We start from the raw sequence: 15,101 nt of genomic DNA, 5'->3' as shown, positions 1-15,101 counted from the left end.
CAGAACCGCCCTGCCTCACAGCTGGGGCCCCTGGCAGCTGTGACCTGGAAACGTAACTCTTTCTTCTTCCCTCCCCAGCCAAGGAGACCACGCGGAGGGCAGGAGGGGCCAGCCCCAGCTGCCACCGTGGCCTCTCCTCCCGCCAAAGTCCCTCTGCCAGTGGAGGCCACCGCTACGGTGGAGCCAAGATGTCAGAGTTGGAGCAGGAGAAGAGGCTCTGAGCAGAGACACTGTCTAAAATCCAGAACAAGCCCCGAAGCTTGAATTACCATTCAGATTCATTTCGAGATCGCAGAATGTGCTGGCGATGTTTTTCTAAAGGGCAACCCCGGTGCTCCCGAGATGGGAGGTACCCTCCCTTCTGACAGACTTCTTCCATTTTCCGGAGGGAGGGAGGAGACAGGGCTGGCTCAGCAACCCCCCAGTCGGCATCTCTGCCGGCCGTTTCAGCAGGGGCTCGACGGTCACCCAGGTAGGAAATGAATGTCTTAAGCTGCAAGTGTCCTTCCCTTAATGATGCCTGATGGCAAAGTCCCGTGTCTTTATCGCATGTTAACATGCCTCTTCCCTTTCCTCATTGAGCCGCATCATGGCGAATGGCAATTAGCGTTCAAAACAAATAAACTGAGCCATCGTAGAGAGAACCTTGCCAGATAGTCTTAGGAGAAGTTGAGAAGCGTCGTCAGGACCAGACCAGGCCAGCAGGGCGTGGGGGCAGGCTGTGCGTCAGGGTCCCGAGGGCCCTGAGTGGAAGATGCCCCCAGGCTCTCTACCCCAGGACCCACCCTGAGAGTGGGGAAGGAGGGTCCAGGGATTGGGGTGGGGGGCTACCGAGAACATTCACAGGTGTTTGCTGGTTTCCTCAGGTGGGGACGTTGTGTTGCCTCCACCGGACCTGCCCTTTGCAACTCCCTTCTCCATGTGGCAAGCAGCCCTCAGCTCCTCCCTTGAAGTTCGTGACAAATGTCAGGCTCTTATCCCCCACCCAGAAGCAATACGGTTGGTGGAGGAGGGGGAGGGGCAGGCTGCCCGGGTCAAAGCCCAGCTCCGGTTTGTGCTAGCCACACGCCGCCGAGCCTCCGTCGCCCCACCTGCAAAACGAAGACCAATAAAAGTGCCGCAAGCTTGGTTGACCTAAAACATGTGAAAAACACACACCGAGCGAGTTCCTCTCAACAGGTGTTAGCTGTTCTTGCCACTTGTCACTTCACTAAACCAGCCAGACATCCATCAGCCCTTGTGAGTTCTCGGAGCTCGGCGGCTGGGACTTGTTACAAGCAGCATTGTCCTGCTTGCGCAGAAAACACATTCAGGATGAAGTAAGGCGCGTGACTCTGCTCTGAATTTTCTTCCCACCTCTGATAATGTTTCTGACAATGAAACATGTCGTTAAAACACACTCTCTTCACTAAATAGGAAGATTACTTGAATGTCTCTCATTAGCTTCAATCTTCTCTCCCCAACCAGGTTAACCTAACAGATGCCCTGTCACTATAAGAGGCAAGTTTGGCTGCCAGAATCTTCTATCAGTGGGTCACTGTCCCTGTGGTCACCGCAGGCCCTGGACAACCTCAGCGGAGAAGCCAGAGATGCCACTGATTCAGCCACACAAAGGCATTTTCTTTTCCCTCCCGAGGGGAGGGTGCCCGGCAGGAGGGTGGGAATCCCGGGTGAAATGGCATTAACAGAAAACCCTTGAAGGGAAATCCTCCCAAGTCCTAAGAATCCGTCCTGCCCACACTAGGTTGGGGAACAACCGAAAGGAAAATCTGGGCATGTCCCTCTTTAAGAAAATTAAACGTGGGGCGCCTGGGTGCCTCAGTCGTCCAAGCATCCAACTTGATGTCAACTCAGGTCGTGATCTCACGGTTCGCGACACGGAGCCCCTCTGTGCTGACAGCGTGGAGCCCGCTTAGGATTCTCTCTCTCCCTCTCTCTCTCCCTGCTCCTCTCCACCTGTGCTCTCTCTCCCTCTCAAAATAAGTAAACGTTTTTTAAAAAGAAAATTAAATAGGTATGTTCGTTCTATGAAAATCCGGTACGTGAAAACGTACACTAATGAAAATCGCTAAATTAGAAAACAAATCCCTCCATTCCTAAATGATTTGATAACACGCTTCTAAGCATGTTTTCTGCTCATGGAGGTGGCCGGTCAGCCACCATCAGGGCCTCATGGGCAGGCTGAGCTAACACCACCCAGTCACCTGAGCTCCTGGTGGTCGCCATTCCAACGTGCCATGCATCTTCATGGGCACCTAAGACCCAAGCGGCCAGTTCAGGAAGCTCCATTTACTTACAACATGGCAACCTGACAGCCCAGAGGACTGACGGCCGGAGCAAGAATCCAAAAGTCCTGGGTTCAAGTGCTGACTCTGCCCCGTACTTTCTACGTGACATTCGGCTGGTTTATTGATTTCTTGGGCAAGCGTTTCTTCCCTGGTAAAATCTCCAAGTGGAACTTGGAGATATCTATCCTCCCCAGCTCAAATATTCTGTGATTCTGTCACATCAGGCCAGCCGCACATAGAAAGACTTCCCAGAGAAGTCTTTCTCTTCCTGTCACTGAAGGTAAAATTCACTGGCAGCGTCGGGCCCCCCCCCCACCCCAACCTAATCATGATATTACCACAAGCCGCTTCTGATTACAAGGCAGTTAAACAACACGCGAGGCGCATGCTTGACGACTTTGCGAAATTAATTTCTCATAAGAATAAGTGTAAACTTAAAGTCACATTATTTTTAACAGTGCACTTAAATTGAGACATTAATTTTTTGAATTGCATTATTTTGAATTTGCATAATTCAGAATCCAATTACATGTGACTTGTGTATTCTCTCTAAAAGGGTTTTCTAAACCTTCGAGAGAGGGAACGGAGGTAGTAAAAGAGATTGGCGATGACGCTGGGTCAGACTTGATGGAGAAAGACCATGGGTTTGAGCGAACCCACAGGACAACTATCCAAGACCATAGAGAGGATGCCCTAGAGAGGACCCAGGACCCAGAAGCACAATACAGGTTTCCTTGGGTCACCACTCTGTACTGAGTTTGAGATGACTGGCCAATTTGGAAGTTAGATTTCTCCTTCTCCTCCTCCTTCTTTCTTTTACAAAGAGAGAGAGCATGAGTGGGGGAAAGGGGACAGAGGGAAAAAGAGAGAGAATCTTAAGCAGACTCCATGCTCAGTGCAAAGCCTGATGCAGAGCTGGATCCCACGACCCTGGGATCGTGACCTGAGCTGACATCAAGAGTTGGATGCTCAACTAACTGAGCCACCCAGGCACCCCTTCTTCTTCTTCTTCTTCTTCTTCTTCTTCTTCTTCTTTTAATTGAAATCACTCCCGGCTTGAATGCTGCCAGAAGATGTTCAACCCCCAAATTAAAAATGCCTAAAGAGCCAAATCCTCTCTTTATTCTTTGGCGCAGAGGAGCCATTTTGTGCTCTTCAAAATGGCTGACAGGAATTTTCTGAGGAAGCTATGGTCTGAGAACAAACTAGGGATTCGATCAACTTCAAGGCTGAGACTTTGTGTTTAGAGCCATAGCTAGAAACTAACGGATGTTGTTTTTTCCAAACCAAAGAAATCAAGAAATTGAAGATAAAAACTGTTCTCTAAATCTTCCCTTCCACATTCTCCCCCCTGCCGGGCCCTTTAGATTGCAAGAGTTCGTGATTATAACTTTATTCACAACCCATTTGAGGTTTCCAAGCAGCTCCCTCCCCAAGATGAGATGACAAAGCTTTGAAAATTAGAGGCACCCCTCCCCTCACCCCAAAGAGCTATCCTTGACGAGGCGCGCTCTGTTGAAACGGAAGGAATTTGCTTTATAGCAGCCTCCCTTGTGGAATTATGTATGGGAGCATTTAACAATACAGCATTTGCAATGGGCAGGTGAGAGCTGGCCAACTTTTTAAAGGGGATTTCACACACCAGGTCAGCAGGGAGATGGATAGGTGAGCTGCAGTGGATACAATTATTTGACTTTCTGAGCCGTTCTTTTTGAAGCCTCTACCCTTAATAGAAAGAAAAAGAATAATCCTCTTTGCCAACCTTTTGTAGCTCAATCTTTATTGTTCCCACTAAAATCCAAAGAAAACGGACAAGATTCATTTTGTCCAGAAAGCATGTGTGTATTTTATAGAGGTCTGAGCTTTGAAGCATTGATAGTTAAGTGGGAGAAAAGACAAAGATTTCTCTCTAATCTGAGGACATCAAAGGGGGGATTTCTGAAGCGCTCTGGCCTAACTCAAAACGGCCCTGGGTGGTATCTCCCCATATACCCCTCCTTTCCTACCAAACTCAGCGTGGAAATTAGCACAGGCTCGCAAAATGACGACAATTAGGCCAGACCGTACAGAAGCAGGCCTGTAGGTAAATTAAGACTTTGAGAGAATGTGACCCACTGGGCCAGGGAAGCTTTTCTTTTACTTAAGGCTCTCAGTGACTCAGCAGGCATCTCTAAGACACTGGCCTGATCACTGGGCTGCTTGGCCAACCATCTGTAGGACTGGTTGTTTGACTTTGGGTGCAGGAGATGTGCTCGGTTACTATTTACTCATTGCTAAGTCCAGTAGCTGACCCGGACTTTTGAACAATCAAAAGTTTGAACCATCAGATTGCTCAAGTATCTGTTTGAACAATCAGATATTAAAAATAACTGTCGGTCTGGCGCCACCAACTCTCGATGGCCAAAGTAGGCCAAACCCACCTGGTTGGATTGCTTGCCATTCTATTCTGAGGGCAGAAATAAACAAAGAAAAGCACCACACGCATTTGGACTACTTTAGTCAGAACACAGAAGACGGCCACCGTGGAAAGAACTGGTGAGAACTGGGGGAGCTGGCGACGCTTTCTGCTGACGGGGAAGTTCCTGAAACTGTTTTCGTACTGGGCTTCCACTGCGCGAAAGACTCACCATCGGGAACTCTCTGGGTTGGGTTTTTAATTCTGAGTTCTGAGAACAGTACATTTTCCACCTTCTTTTGTCACCTGACTGCTGGTAACAAACGGGTAACAGCGGGCCCAGGAGAGTCACGCATATCTGGGCTTGATTGGAAGGGGGCCTACGGGTTTCTACAGGAGGCGGTCAGCGTCTTAGTGGAGGGAGCTGGGAGGAGGAAGGACAGGACGGCGTGAAGGAAAGACAGCAGGCTCACGGCGGGAGGTGGGGACGTTCTGAGGGGAGTTGGGGGACCTGGAGACTCTGCATCCGTAAGGAGGCCACCCCTCCTCTCCAGGATCCTAGCGATTCTAGTCTGGACTTCTCGCCCCCCTCCGGCACAGAATCTCTGGAAGGTGCGCAGAGACGTCTCAGCTCTAGTGCGCACCTCCCCAGATTGCCGGCTGAGAGTCCGACCGACGTGCCAGGCACACCAAACCAGTCCCTGGTGCACACGGAAACACATAGGACGTGCCCGGGACGTGTCCGTCAGTGCGCAGACGGGCACATATGCACACCAGGCACAGCAGTGCGTGAACGCTGGACATCAGTGCATGCACGCACACACTGGAACACACCAGAACACACACACACACACACACACACACACACTCGCTCATGGCATCCCACACCAGCACATGCACAGTAGGGCACGGGCGCCTGCACCCCCACCAGAGCACTTGGGTCAGCACGCACTGGCACACACGTTTGCTAGGACCGGGCTTGGGCACAAGCTACTCCCATGGTGAAGTCACCTGGTAACAGCTGCCTTCTCCCCGGAGCAGGTCGCTCTGGCCATTCCGCCCCCTGTGGCAACAGGGGGCAACCTTCACCCCCACCCCCACCCCCAGGTTGTCTTTTTTTTTTCAATTTTTTTTAATGTTTATTTATTTTTGAGACAGAGAGAGACAGAGCATGAGCAGGGGAGGGGCAGAGAGAGAGGGAGACACAGAATCCGAAGCAGGCTCCAGGCTCCGAGCTGTCGGCACAGAGCCCGACGTGGGGCTCGGACTCACAGACCGCGAGATCGCGACCTGAGCCGAAGTCGGAGGCTCGACCGACTGAGCCACCCAGGCGCCCCAGGTTGTCTTTTTCTATTCTTTCCCCCCAACACCTCTTCTCTCCAATTCTCCATCACCACCCTCAGCCCGCATGATGAATGGGCAGTTCTAACTCAGGGGCCGTCACATTATGTCTTAGACCCAGGCGGGGGTATCGCATGGAGGGGAACAGGCGAAACACAGAAACGCAGCGCTGAGTTTCTAGTATCTACAGCGACAGAGAGAAGTAGGCATTTGTTATATCCTAAATGGTGGCGTCAGCTTATGTTCTGGGCTGTCCTCCCCAAACCCCAAGGCTTGCAAAGACAATGCACTCTTAGCCCAGCACCCTGCAAATGTCCTGTGGAAGCTCTTGAACACTCCTGTCCCAGCCGTCCTGCCGGCCAGCTTTGGGAAGGTACCAGAAATTCACCTACGTGGTTCTTCAATGCTTCACGTACTTTTCTCTGCAGCGGATTTCTTAACTTGATTTGTTTTGCTCCAGTCACCAGCAAAAGGGTTTGCCCTCCCTGAGCTCAGCTCAAGCAAATGCAAGGGGACTCAGGGCATAAATCATTGAAGACTGCTCACAGACGTTTGTCATTCAAAGGCAATTGCCCCACTCCTTGAGGATTTTCACAAAAACAAACAAGCCAAAAAACCAATCCCCACTCAGTCTGTGTGTAACACTCTACTGTTCTTTAAAATCTCACACATAAAACCTTACACACTGTATGAAGACACGTTTTTATCCAACAGATCAATTACAGGCTATTACTTACACTCTAAACCTCTCAAATACGATTTAACCTCATTTAGCTTTACACGTTTGGTTTTCACATGCACGTAGGGCGGTGGGGCTGCGGCAGGCGAACACACAGACCTGTGTCGGTTGCAAACTGAGGGCCATCCCTCCCAAGACAAGCTCCCAAACAGCTCTATTTCTTAACAGTGAAACAGAGAAGAAGGATTTTACCAAATTTGTGGGAAACCCGAGCTCAGAATTATAGTAACGTGCCAGAGAGAAACATAATTCCGTATTAACTACCGAATATTTCATATACTCGGCAGAAAAAAAAAAAAAAAGCCTATTACACGAGGACATACAGCATCAAAATTATTATTTCTTCCAAAATGGAGAGGAAAACAGTAAAGGATGCTTGCTAAAAGGAACGCCTTCACAGGTCGGCCTCAGAGTTCAGTCACCAGGGGTATGACATTGTCAAATGACGAGCGAGCCCCCGGGAAAGAGGCTGCAGAGAACCCTCGAGAATGTATACACCGGACAAGGTTGTCAGAGAAACCGGCTTTGGGGCCTCGCTCTACTCTTAGGCCAGGTCATCAAAGCTCGGAGCCTCGTTGTCTGTGTTCCCAAAGAGAGAACCCCACTGCTTCATCTGCTACCCGCATTAGGATGGCAATGAGGACCCCGTAAGTAAGGGTGTAGGAAGTCACTTCGTAACTATAAAGGGATGACTGCGTTCAGAGAGCGGCGGTCTGGTCGGGGCAGGGATCCTGCCTGTCCTTGTTTTCTAATGTTTTCTATTTATTTATTTTCCCCCCCTTGAGCTGAAAATCAGTTGCTGAGTAGCACAAATCATAGCAGGCAAGCAAGGTGGTTGGTGGAAACTCCTGACACCTGCCCCACTGCAGTCCCGCTGCTTCAGGCGGCAATCTGCTCTCTCTTCAAGTCACTTCTTACCAACCAAGTCCTTGGGTGCCCCCCCTCCCCCGCCCCCGATACATCTGCAGTCAGGGCACGAGCATAAGGGTTAATAAGCCAGAAAACGCTGGGCCTCGTCCTTGGGTTTCTCACGCCAGAGGCTCCCGCGAGAGAGTTAAAGATATTGTGACAAAGGTGGAAGTCCAGACCTAAAAAGTATTTGGAGCCGCACGGAGTCCAAGTTTAGTTTCCGAATCCTGGGAGCCAATGCCAGCGCGGTGGGGGCCGATAAGTAAATGTTCTCAAAAAGTGCCATTTCAAGACCACATGCGATTCCTTTGCTAGGTGCAAGGCACGTCCGACTCTCTCCTTTCTCATCTCACAGATGAGAAACCAAAGCCCGGAGAGAGCTGTCTGCCCAAGTTCACCCCGCGATTTAGCGACAGAGAAGAAGAAAGACGTTATCCAGCTGTCGCCCTGGGGAAAATGACGCTTGTTGTCTTTTGCAGGTTGGGAGGCTCGGGCCCACATGTTGACTGGCTACGACTTTTCGACCTTTCGGGGAACCTTTTGTGAGCGGCACTTCTGAGTGGCGTCTCTGCTCCCCAGTCCCCTGCGGGAGGCAGACATGACTGCCGCCATCTTATAGAGGAAGGACAGGCTCTGAGGGCGGCAGCTCAGAATCCAGATCTTTCTAGCTGCACGGCCCGCTCCCTCCCTCCACTGTGTAGCTGCCCCAGAGAAGACAGGACACTTGCAGATGGTCAGAGTTAGGAAACAACTCTCTTTCCTCCACTGGATCGTTTTCAACAGAAGCCTAAAGTATCCTGCGAAATGTTCTTTAACTTATTCTTTTCACTGTCAACCCGGGAGAAATTAGCCCAAGGACATAAGTCAAAAGACAATTTTAAAGCTACGCATGTAAAGATTTTTCTTGCAGGCTTAGCTATAATAACAAAAATTAGAAACAGGCCAATGTCCAACAGTAAAGAAGTAGGAAACTACGTTACATAAACTCTGGAAGTTTACATAGCAATTAAAAACCATCGTGAAGGCTAGGCCTAAAAAAAAAAAAATGCTCACGATAGATTATTAAGAAAAATAAGCACACGGAAATGCTTTTATGATGGCAACCATAAAAAGATTTGTGTACACTCTTTTTAAAATATTGGAATGGAACATAAAGAAGGAAAATTGAAGTTATTGGGCTAGCTTGTAAGATTTTGGATTTAAAAAATGCATAACTTCCTCCAATGAGTTTGTGATATTTTTGTTAAAACACCTCAAATTAAGAGAAGGGAAAAAAGCGATAGTTACTTGGAACATTTAGTTGGTAACTCAGAACAAATGAGACTACACCGGCTAAACTGCTTTTTTCTTCTTTCCATATTTTGAGGCAATTGTATACTGTGATTTTTGCCATCATCCACAAACTCTTATTTTTCTCCTGGTGCCTCTCATTAATGAGTTTTTTTTCTTTTTTAAGTTTATTACTTAACATTCTCCCACAGTGGATAGCCTTGTTTATTTTCTGCTTTTTCCTTAGGGTTTAAGCCAAGTCAGAAAAACCAACGTCTTTCTTCATTCGTTTATGTTTGAGATATAATATTATTTGAATCATACGAAATTATCTTGTTTGTAGGTCCAAAAACAAACAGCGGAAATTTTATATCAAAAATTTTAATAACAGCAGATTGTATCTTAAACCATCCCGGCAACTCATTTTGAATCATTCTGTTCCCTCAAACTGTCCTGTCCCCTCCACCAGCTAAATTTTGTTTGGTTGGTTGGTGGGTGGGTTTAGATTTAAATGCTAAATTCTCTAGAAGGGAAGTCCAAATAACACCATTCCAGTATATTCCTCGTAAACCATTAAAGTTAATATAATTACGTGGAAACATCTAGAATTCTTTCATTCACCCACTTTAATTCATTTGACACGTATTTATTGTGTGTGGACTCAACTCATGGCAGTGCGCTAAGCGCTAGGCACCTCTCTAAACAAGACTGAGGTGTCTTTTCCCTTGGGGAACAGAGACTCCTTTTTGCAGGCTGGGAGGGACGGCTAAGAAAGGTGGTGACTCACCAGATCAGTTTGTTTCAACTAACGTGCCAAGTGACTGGTTTGGATTCTTTATTAAGCAGAGTGACTGAATGTTTGCTCAAATTGATTCAATCTACCATCAGGTCATTGTTAATAAGAACTTGCCTTGGCCCGAGCAGAGAAGAAGTCTATATTGAGCTGTCCCCGCTGTTTATTTAATCCATTAGCTGACCACAGGTACATATGGCTCAGGAGAAAAAGACTCCCGAAGGGTGTCTCTGGACAGCTCTAATGCAAAACAGTTCCCGAAGAAGTGCCTTAACTGTTCTAAATAAAACACAAGACACGATGCCTGGGGGACTCTCGAAAGTAAGACTGGACATCCAGTAAAAGTTAAATCTAATTTTTTAAAGACAAAGGCAAAAATAAAAAAACATTTTTCAAAACATACAGCAGTGGTCAGTTACCTAAGTGACAGCTTCCCAGAACTGTTTCTGGGGGACATTTCACAGCACTGGGGTCTCTAAGCCAGCGAGTGGGAGAAACGCCAAAGGAGAGAACTTAAGTAGCTCATCTGGACGAGCAGTGCCGGTGACAGGACGTCGAAATATTGGTGAAAATGCCATTGTCCTGGCACCACTTAGGAGTTCCCCTCATGTCCAGCTCTGAGCAGCTTAAGCAGAGATCTGGCGTTCGAGACGTTTGCATTTAAATACCCAGTCCTGGACACCCATGCCAAGCATTCAGCCTCGAGATCTGTGTGGCCACCCCGACCAGTGACGAGCTGGTGGACTTTGTCCTCTAATTTCCTCCCCCCAACTATTTAGATTATACACTTGGGAGCATGTTTTCACTTTGGGGGAGTATCCCTTACAGAATAAGTGTCTTAAAAAAGAAAAATGGCGGTTCTAACGCTCATCCGGTGACCTGCCCAAGCTTTGATCCTTGTTCACAGTTGCCCCCCACCCCCCCGCTCACATGTTCCTGTGCTGTAGGCTCAGAAATCAAAAGGAGGATGAGTGGGGCTTCGACAGATGGAGAAAATGTCCAGTGCTGTTTACAACCCAGCTGAGAGCAAGTTAAGAATTCTAACCATGGGTTTCCACTTCCTGTTGCTAGATGTTGAGAACAAGAAAACAGACCGTGATGTAATAATAGTCATAATTAATACAGCTCCGTGTATTGGCTGTCTGCTATGTATCGAGCATATTACATTCATTTCTCATCTTCACAGTTCTGCAAGGAAAGTTATCCTTACTTTAGAGGGGAGAAAACTAAGGCCCAGAGAGGTTAAGTAACCTGCCTACCGTTGCACAGCTAGGAAAGTGGCAACACCGGGATTCCATCTATGATTGGCCTGACTTTTGCCACCACATCCAGCCATCTCCTTGAACGTAGAGCTGCAAACCAGCCTGGGGGGCCTGCTTTTCCTGAGGGTTTGTGGCCGCGCTGCATCTCCTGGCTGGAGAAAGGACCGGCCACACTGACCAGCTGGAAGCATTCTTGGCCACAGTGGGGTAGGGAGGTAGGGGTACTGAGTAGCTGAGGGCCCCGCAGGCAAAAGCATGCCCCTGCCGCTAGGCACACCACCTTTGTCTCGACTAGCCTCAGACCCCGGCGACCGGCTTGGCAGACTCTCACCCAGGGAGACCTCCTCCCGTGGAGACGCTAGGTCATTATTTGCTTTGATCCTCATGATCTGGGCATTTCCATAAAAGGCAAATGGAAAGATCTCTAAAAGATAGACTTTTAAAAAGTTTGGAGGGGCGCCTGGGTGGTTCAGTCGGTGGAACGTCCAACCTCGGCTCAGGTCATGACCTCGCAGTTGGTGAGTTCGAGCCCCGCGTCGGGCTCTGTGCTCAGAGCTTGGAGCCTGCTTCGGATTCTGTGTCTCCCCCTCTCTCTCCCCCTCCCCCGCTCATGCTCAGTCTCTCTGTCATAAATAAACATTAAAAAAAAAATGTTTTTAAAGAGTTTGGAGATAGGTGACTTCACTGAGCAAGAAAAGAGAGACCTCAGCTCAAATTCTGTCAGCGGCCTTTCCGCGGAGCAAAGTTGTAAAGGCAACACGATGCCATTCGCAGCCCTAGGGGTTACAGGGCTCTCCTTACCTCTCTCTCCTCACCTCACCTCAACTGGGCTGAACGCTTGGAAGAACCTTCTCGGGGAGTAGCTGAAAGGGCCGTCCCCACACCAGCACAGCAAGGGGCCTCGCACGATGGAAAATCCCGTCCATCCTGTTTCTTCCTCCTGGGCGCTGTGCGTGGAACTGGGCACGGCCCGCATCTCGTCTGCTGGGTGGGGTCTTGTTTGTCACTCGTGGCAGCCACCGCCACCCAAGCAGCTTTTTTTTTTTTTTTTCCCTCATCTAACTCTAGTTTGCTGCTACCTTGGCCCCGAGGCCAACACAAACGGACCGGTGAGGAAACCGCGTAGCAGAAGTACCTCGCGGCCTGAAGCCCAGGGTCTGAAGCCACTGCCGTCAGCTGTTCCCCTGAAATCACTGAATCCACTGGCCACTGTGGCATCAGGGACCCTCTTGTCCCCCGCACGCAGGACGGGCCCGGGACTTGCTCTGGGGCCCTCACCTCACAGGGCCTTGTGACTCACACCCAACAAGGCTCTTCCGAGAAGAACGCTGTGACCTTACAGAGTTTTCAGAACCCCTGAGGTGTCAGGCTGGGGCTGTGCCATGTTCCCTGTCAGGAACAGAAGCACCAGGGGCCTCCCCTGCCCTCTCAGCACTGTCGCCAAACGCTCTCCCGCACTGAGGTGACCCGTGACGTGGAGAAGGGACATGTGTTTGTGACCTGTCTTCCTGTTTCTTTAGGTTCAAATACAGCTGGTCCTGTTTCTGGTAAAAATGCCATGATACCAATCTCCTGAGACAGTCTATTTTGTCTTTCTTTTCACATGTGGTCCTCATAATTTGGCCTAGACAACACGGTGGGAGTGAAAGGATTCTAGAAAAGCCCGGCTCCCGCGAGCTAAAATGAAGTGAGGAGTAAGTTCTCTCGCTGGTCGGTTGTTACTCACGATGGCGACTTAACAGGTCACATCCTCTCATCCGTCCCTACGTTCTGTCAGCGTCTCTAGCTTTTTGGCCTCAGATAGAGGGCTGCTTGCAGTGAGGGTGGTGGGTGAGTCACTGAGCCACGATGGGTGTGTCCCAGGGCAGCCCCTGGCCGTGGGGGGGGGGGGGCAGGGGCAGCCATGACAGAGCTGAGTGGAGACACGGGCCCGGAGGAAGGCCCCTTCTGTCCTTCGTGGACATCACTGCTCAGTCCCTGCCCCGTCCAGGTGCTTCAAGTCAGCCAGATTCACAGCCGTGACCCCGTCTGACCGAGAGAAGTGTTTTGTTGTTGGCAAAGGACAAAGGAAAGAGGCCAAGTGACGGAGCCAGCCGGGGGGGTACGAGGAGAAGACGCAGAGACGAGACGAGCGTCGCAGTGTGAAAAGTGGCCTGGCTGACGTGTTCTCATCCCATTCAGCGTCTGTTAAATACTCCCTCTCTTTTTCTCCACACTGGGCCTGCCTCAGTCGCTCCTCTGCCCCCTTCCTCCCTGTCCTTTCCCCTCCATGGACTGTCCTCTCTCCTGTTAGCGCTAGAAACACCTGTACTGGGGGCAGGTGTGCATTCAAGCAGCTGGGTCTGAGCCCAGCTCGGCTGTAAGGGAGCAGATCCAACCTGCTCAGCTTCGAAAGAGACGCCAGCTCCTCGCTACCCCTCCGCTGCGTACCCCCCCCCCTCCCCGACACACACACACACACGCAAGAAGAGTTTCTGGAAGTTCCTTGCCATCCATCTGTCCGGCCTTACCTGTTCCTGGGAGCTGTGCCTGCAGCAGGGCCATGATGACAAGCACCTTCCACATCACCTTGTCCTTTCCCCCAGGGTGGCACCAGGAGGCCGAGGCTGTGGCAGCCATGGCTGGGACCCAGAAGAGAGACGGTGTCTCTGCTTTGTGCTGCTGCCTCCTCAGGAAGCAGAGGACTGTGGGGCCTCTGAGAAGGCAGACACCTGCCAGCAAGGCCAAGAAACGCACTCCCCCTTTCGGTTCATAGGCAGGAAGCTCTGGAGGTTTGAGGGTTTGAGGGGTGTGTGTGTGTGTGTGTGTGTGTGTGTGTGTGTGTGTGTGTCTACATCTTGCTTTTTCTCTCATTTAACCATTGTTTTACTCTCCTTTTCTCCGAATTTTTGTCTAATTTTTATCTAGCTCCTCTCTTGAGGGGTGAAGCCAGTCCCTAGGCGAACAGGAGTTCCCGATGCGTGTAAGGACATTTTCCTGGACTTACATATTTTATAGATGTTGGTGAGACGGCAGAACTCTGGATCCAGGAGAAACACAGAGACAGAATACCTGGGCTTTGGTGCCTATCTCTGCCACCCGGGTGCTGTGTGGCCTTCAGTAACTCACTCAGCGTCTCTAGACATCAGCATCCTTACCTGTAAAGCAAATGGCTGCAGTAGATCTGAGGTTACAGATCCAAACTTGGCCTGAGTTGGAACCACACAGTATTGCAAATGCTTTTGCTGGTCGTCAACATTGAAGCATTGGCATAATTTACAATACTAAAAAGATAAATACCTACGAACAAATGCAATAAAAGGTGTTAGTTAGATCTATATGAAATACATTTTAAAACATGACTGAAGGATGCAGAAGGGACCTGGGTATGTGGAAAAGTCTACGGTCTTTGATAATCTTAAGAAGACTACAATTCTTTGTAAACGAATCAACCCATTCCACTAAAAGTACCAACACACAAATAAAACTCCTACAATTCAACAATAAGAAAACATAACCCAATTAAAAATTGGCCAAAGATGGGGCGCCTGGGTGGCGCAGTCCGTTAAGCGGCCGACTGCAGCTCAGGTCATGATCTCGCGGTTCACAAATTCAAGCCCTGCGTTGGGCTCTGTGCTGACAGCTCAGAGCCTGGAGCCTGCTTCAGATTCTGGGTCTCCCTCTCTCTCTCTGTCCCTACCCCGCTCAAGCTCTGTCTCTCTCTGTCTAAAAAATAAATAAACATTAAAAAAAAGTTGGCCAAAATCAAAATAGATATTTCTCCAAAGAAGATACGCACACGAGAAGGATCTCAACATCGTTAGTTATTAGATAAATGCAAAGCAAAACTGCAGTGACATTGGCCATGGAAACATTGTTCTCGAGATGTCTCCTCAGGCAAGGGAAGCAGGAACAAAATTGGGACTATTTTAAAAACTATTGGGAATACACCAAAATAAAAACTTTTTGCACAGTGAAGGAAATTATCAACAAAATGACAGGGCAACCTATGGAATGGGTGAAGATATTTGCAAATGACATATGTGATAAGGGGTTAATATCTAAAATACATGAAGAACTTAAACAACTCAACACCCAAAACTGATTAAAAATGGGCAAAAGACCT

General features: G+C 49.2%; 1 protein-coding gene across 2 annotated transcripts in view; it reads right to left on the bottom strand.

Moving 5' to 3' along the window:
• The window catches only part of CD247 (CD247 molecule), a 73,319-nt gene extending 59,621 nt beyond the window's left edge, over positions 1 to 13,698 (bottom strand). The window contains exon 1 of one of the 2 annotated variants that reach the window (XM_047077064.1): positions 13,507 to 13,698. In XM_047077064.1, the coding sequence (XP_046933020.1) occupies positions 13,507 to 13,615 (109 nt within the window). In that variant the 5' untranslated portion in view covers positions 13,616 to 13,698. The remainder of the gene's footprint in view (positions 1 to 13,506) is intronic. The other variant, XM_047077065.1, reaches the window with a different exon arrangement.
• Positions 13,699 to 15,101: the final 1,403 nt, after the last annotated feature.

Source organism: Lynx rufus, unplaced genomic scaffold (genome assembly GCF_022079265.1).
Source record: "Lynx rufus isolate CCGP_SWC_20201006 ecotype Redwood Valley unplaced genomic scaffold, mLynRuf1.p SCAF_15, whole genome shotgun sequence".
In the NCBI taxonomy this organism is placed as follows: Eukaryota; Metazoa; Chordata; class Mammalia; order Carnivora; family Felidae; genus Lynx; species Lynx rufus.
Note: the sequence above shows the minus strand (reverse complement) of the source record. Positions and strands in the feature narration are given on the sequence as shown.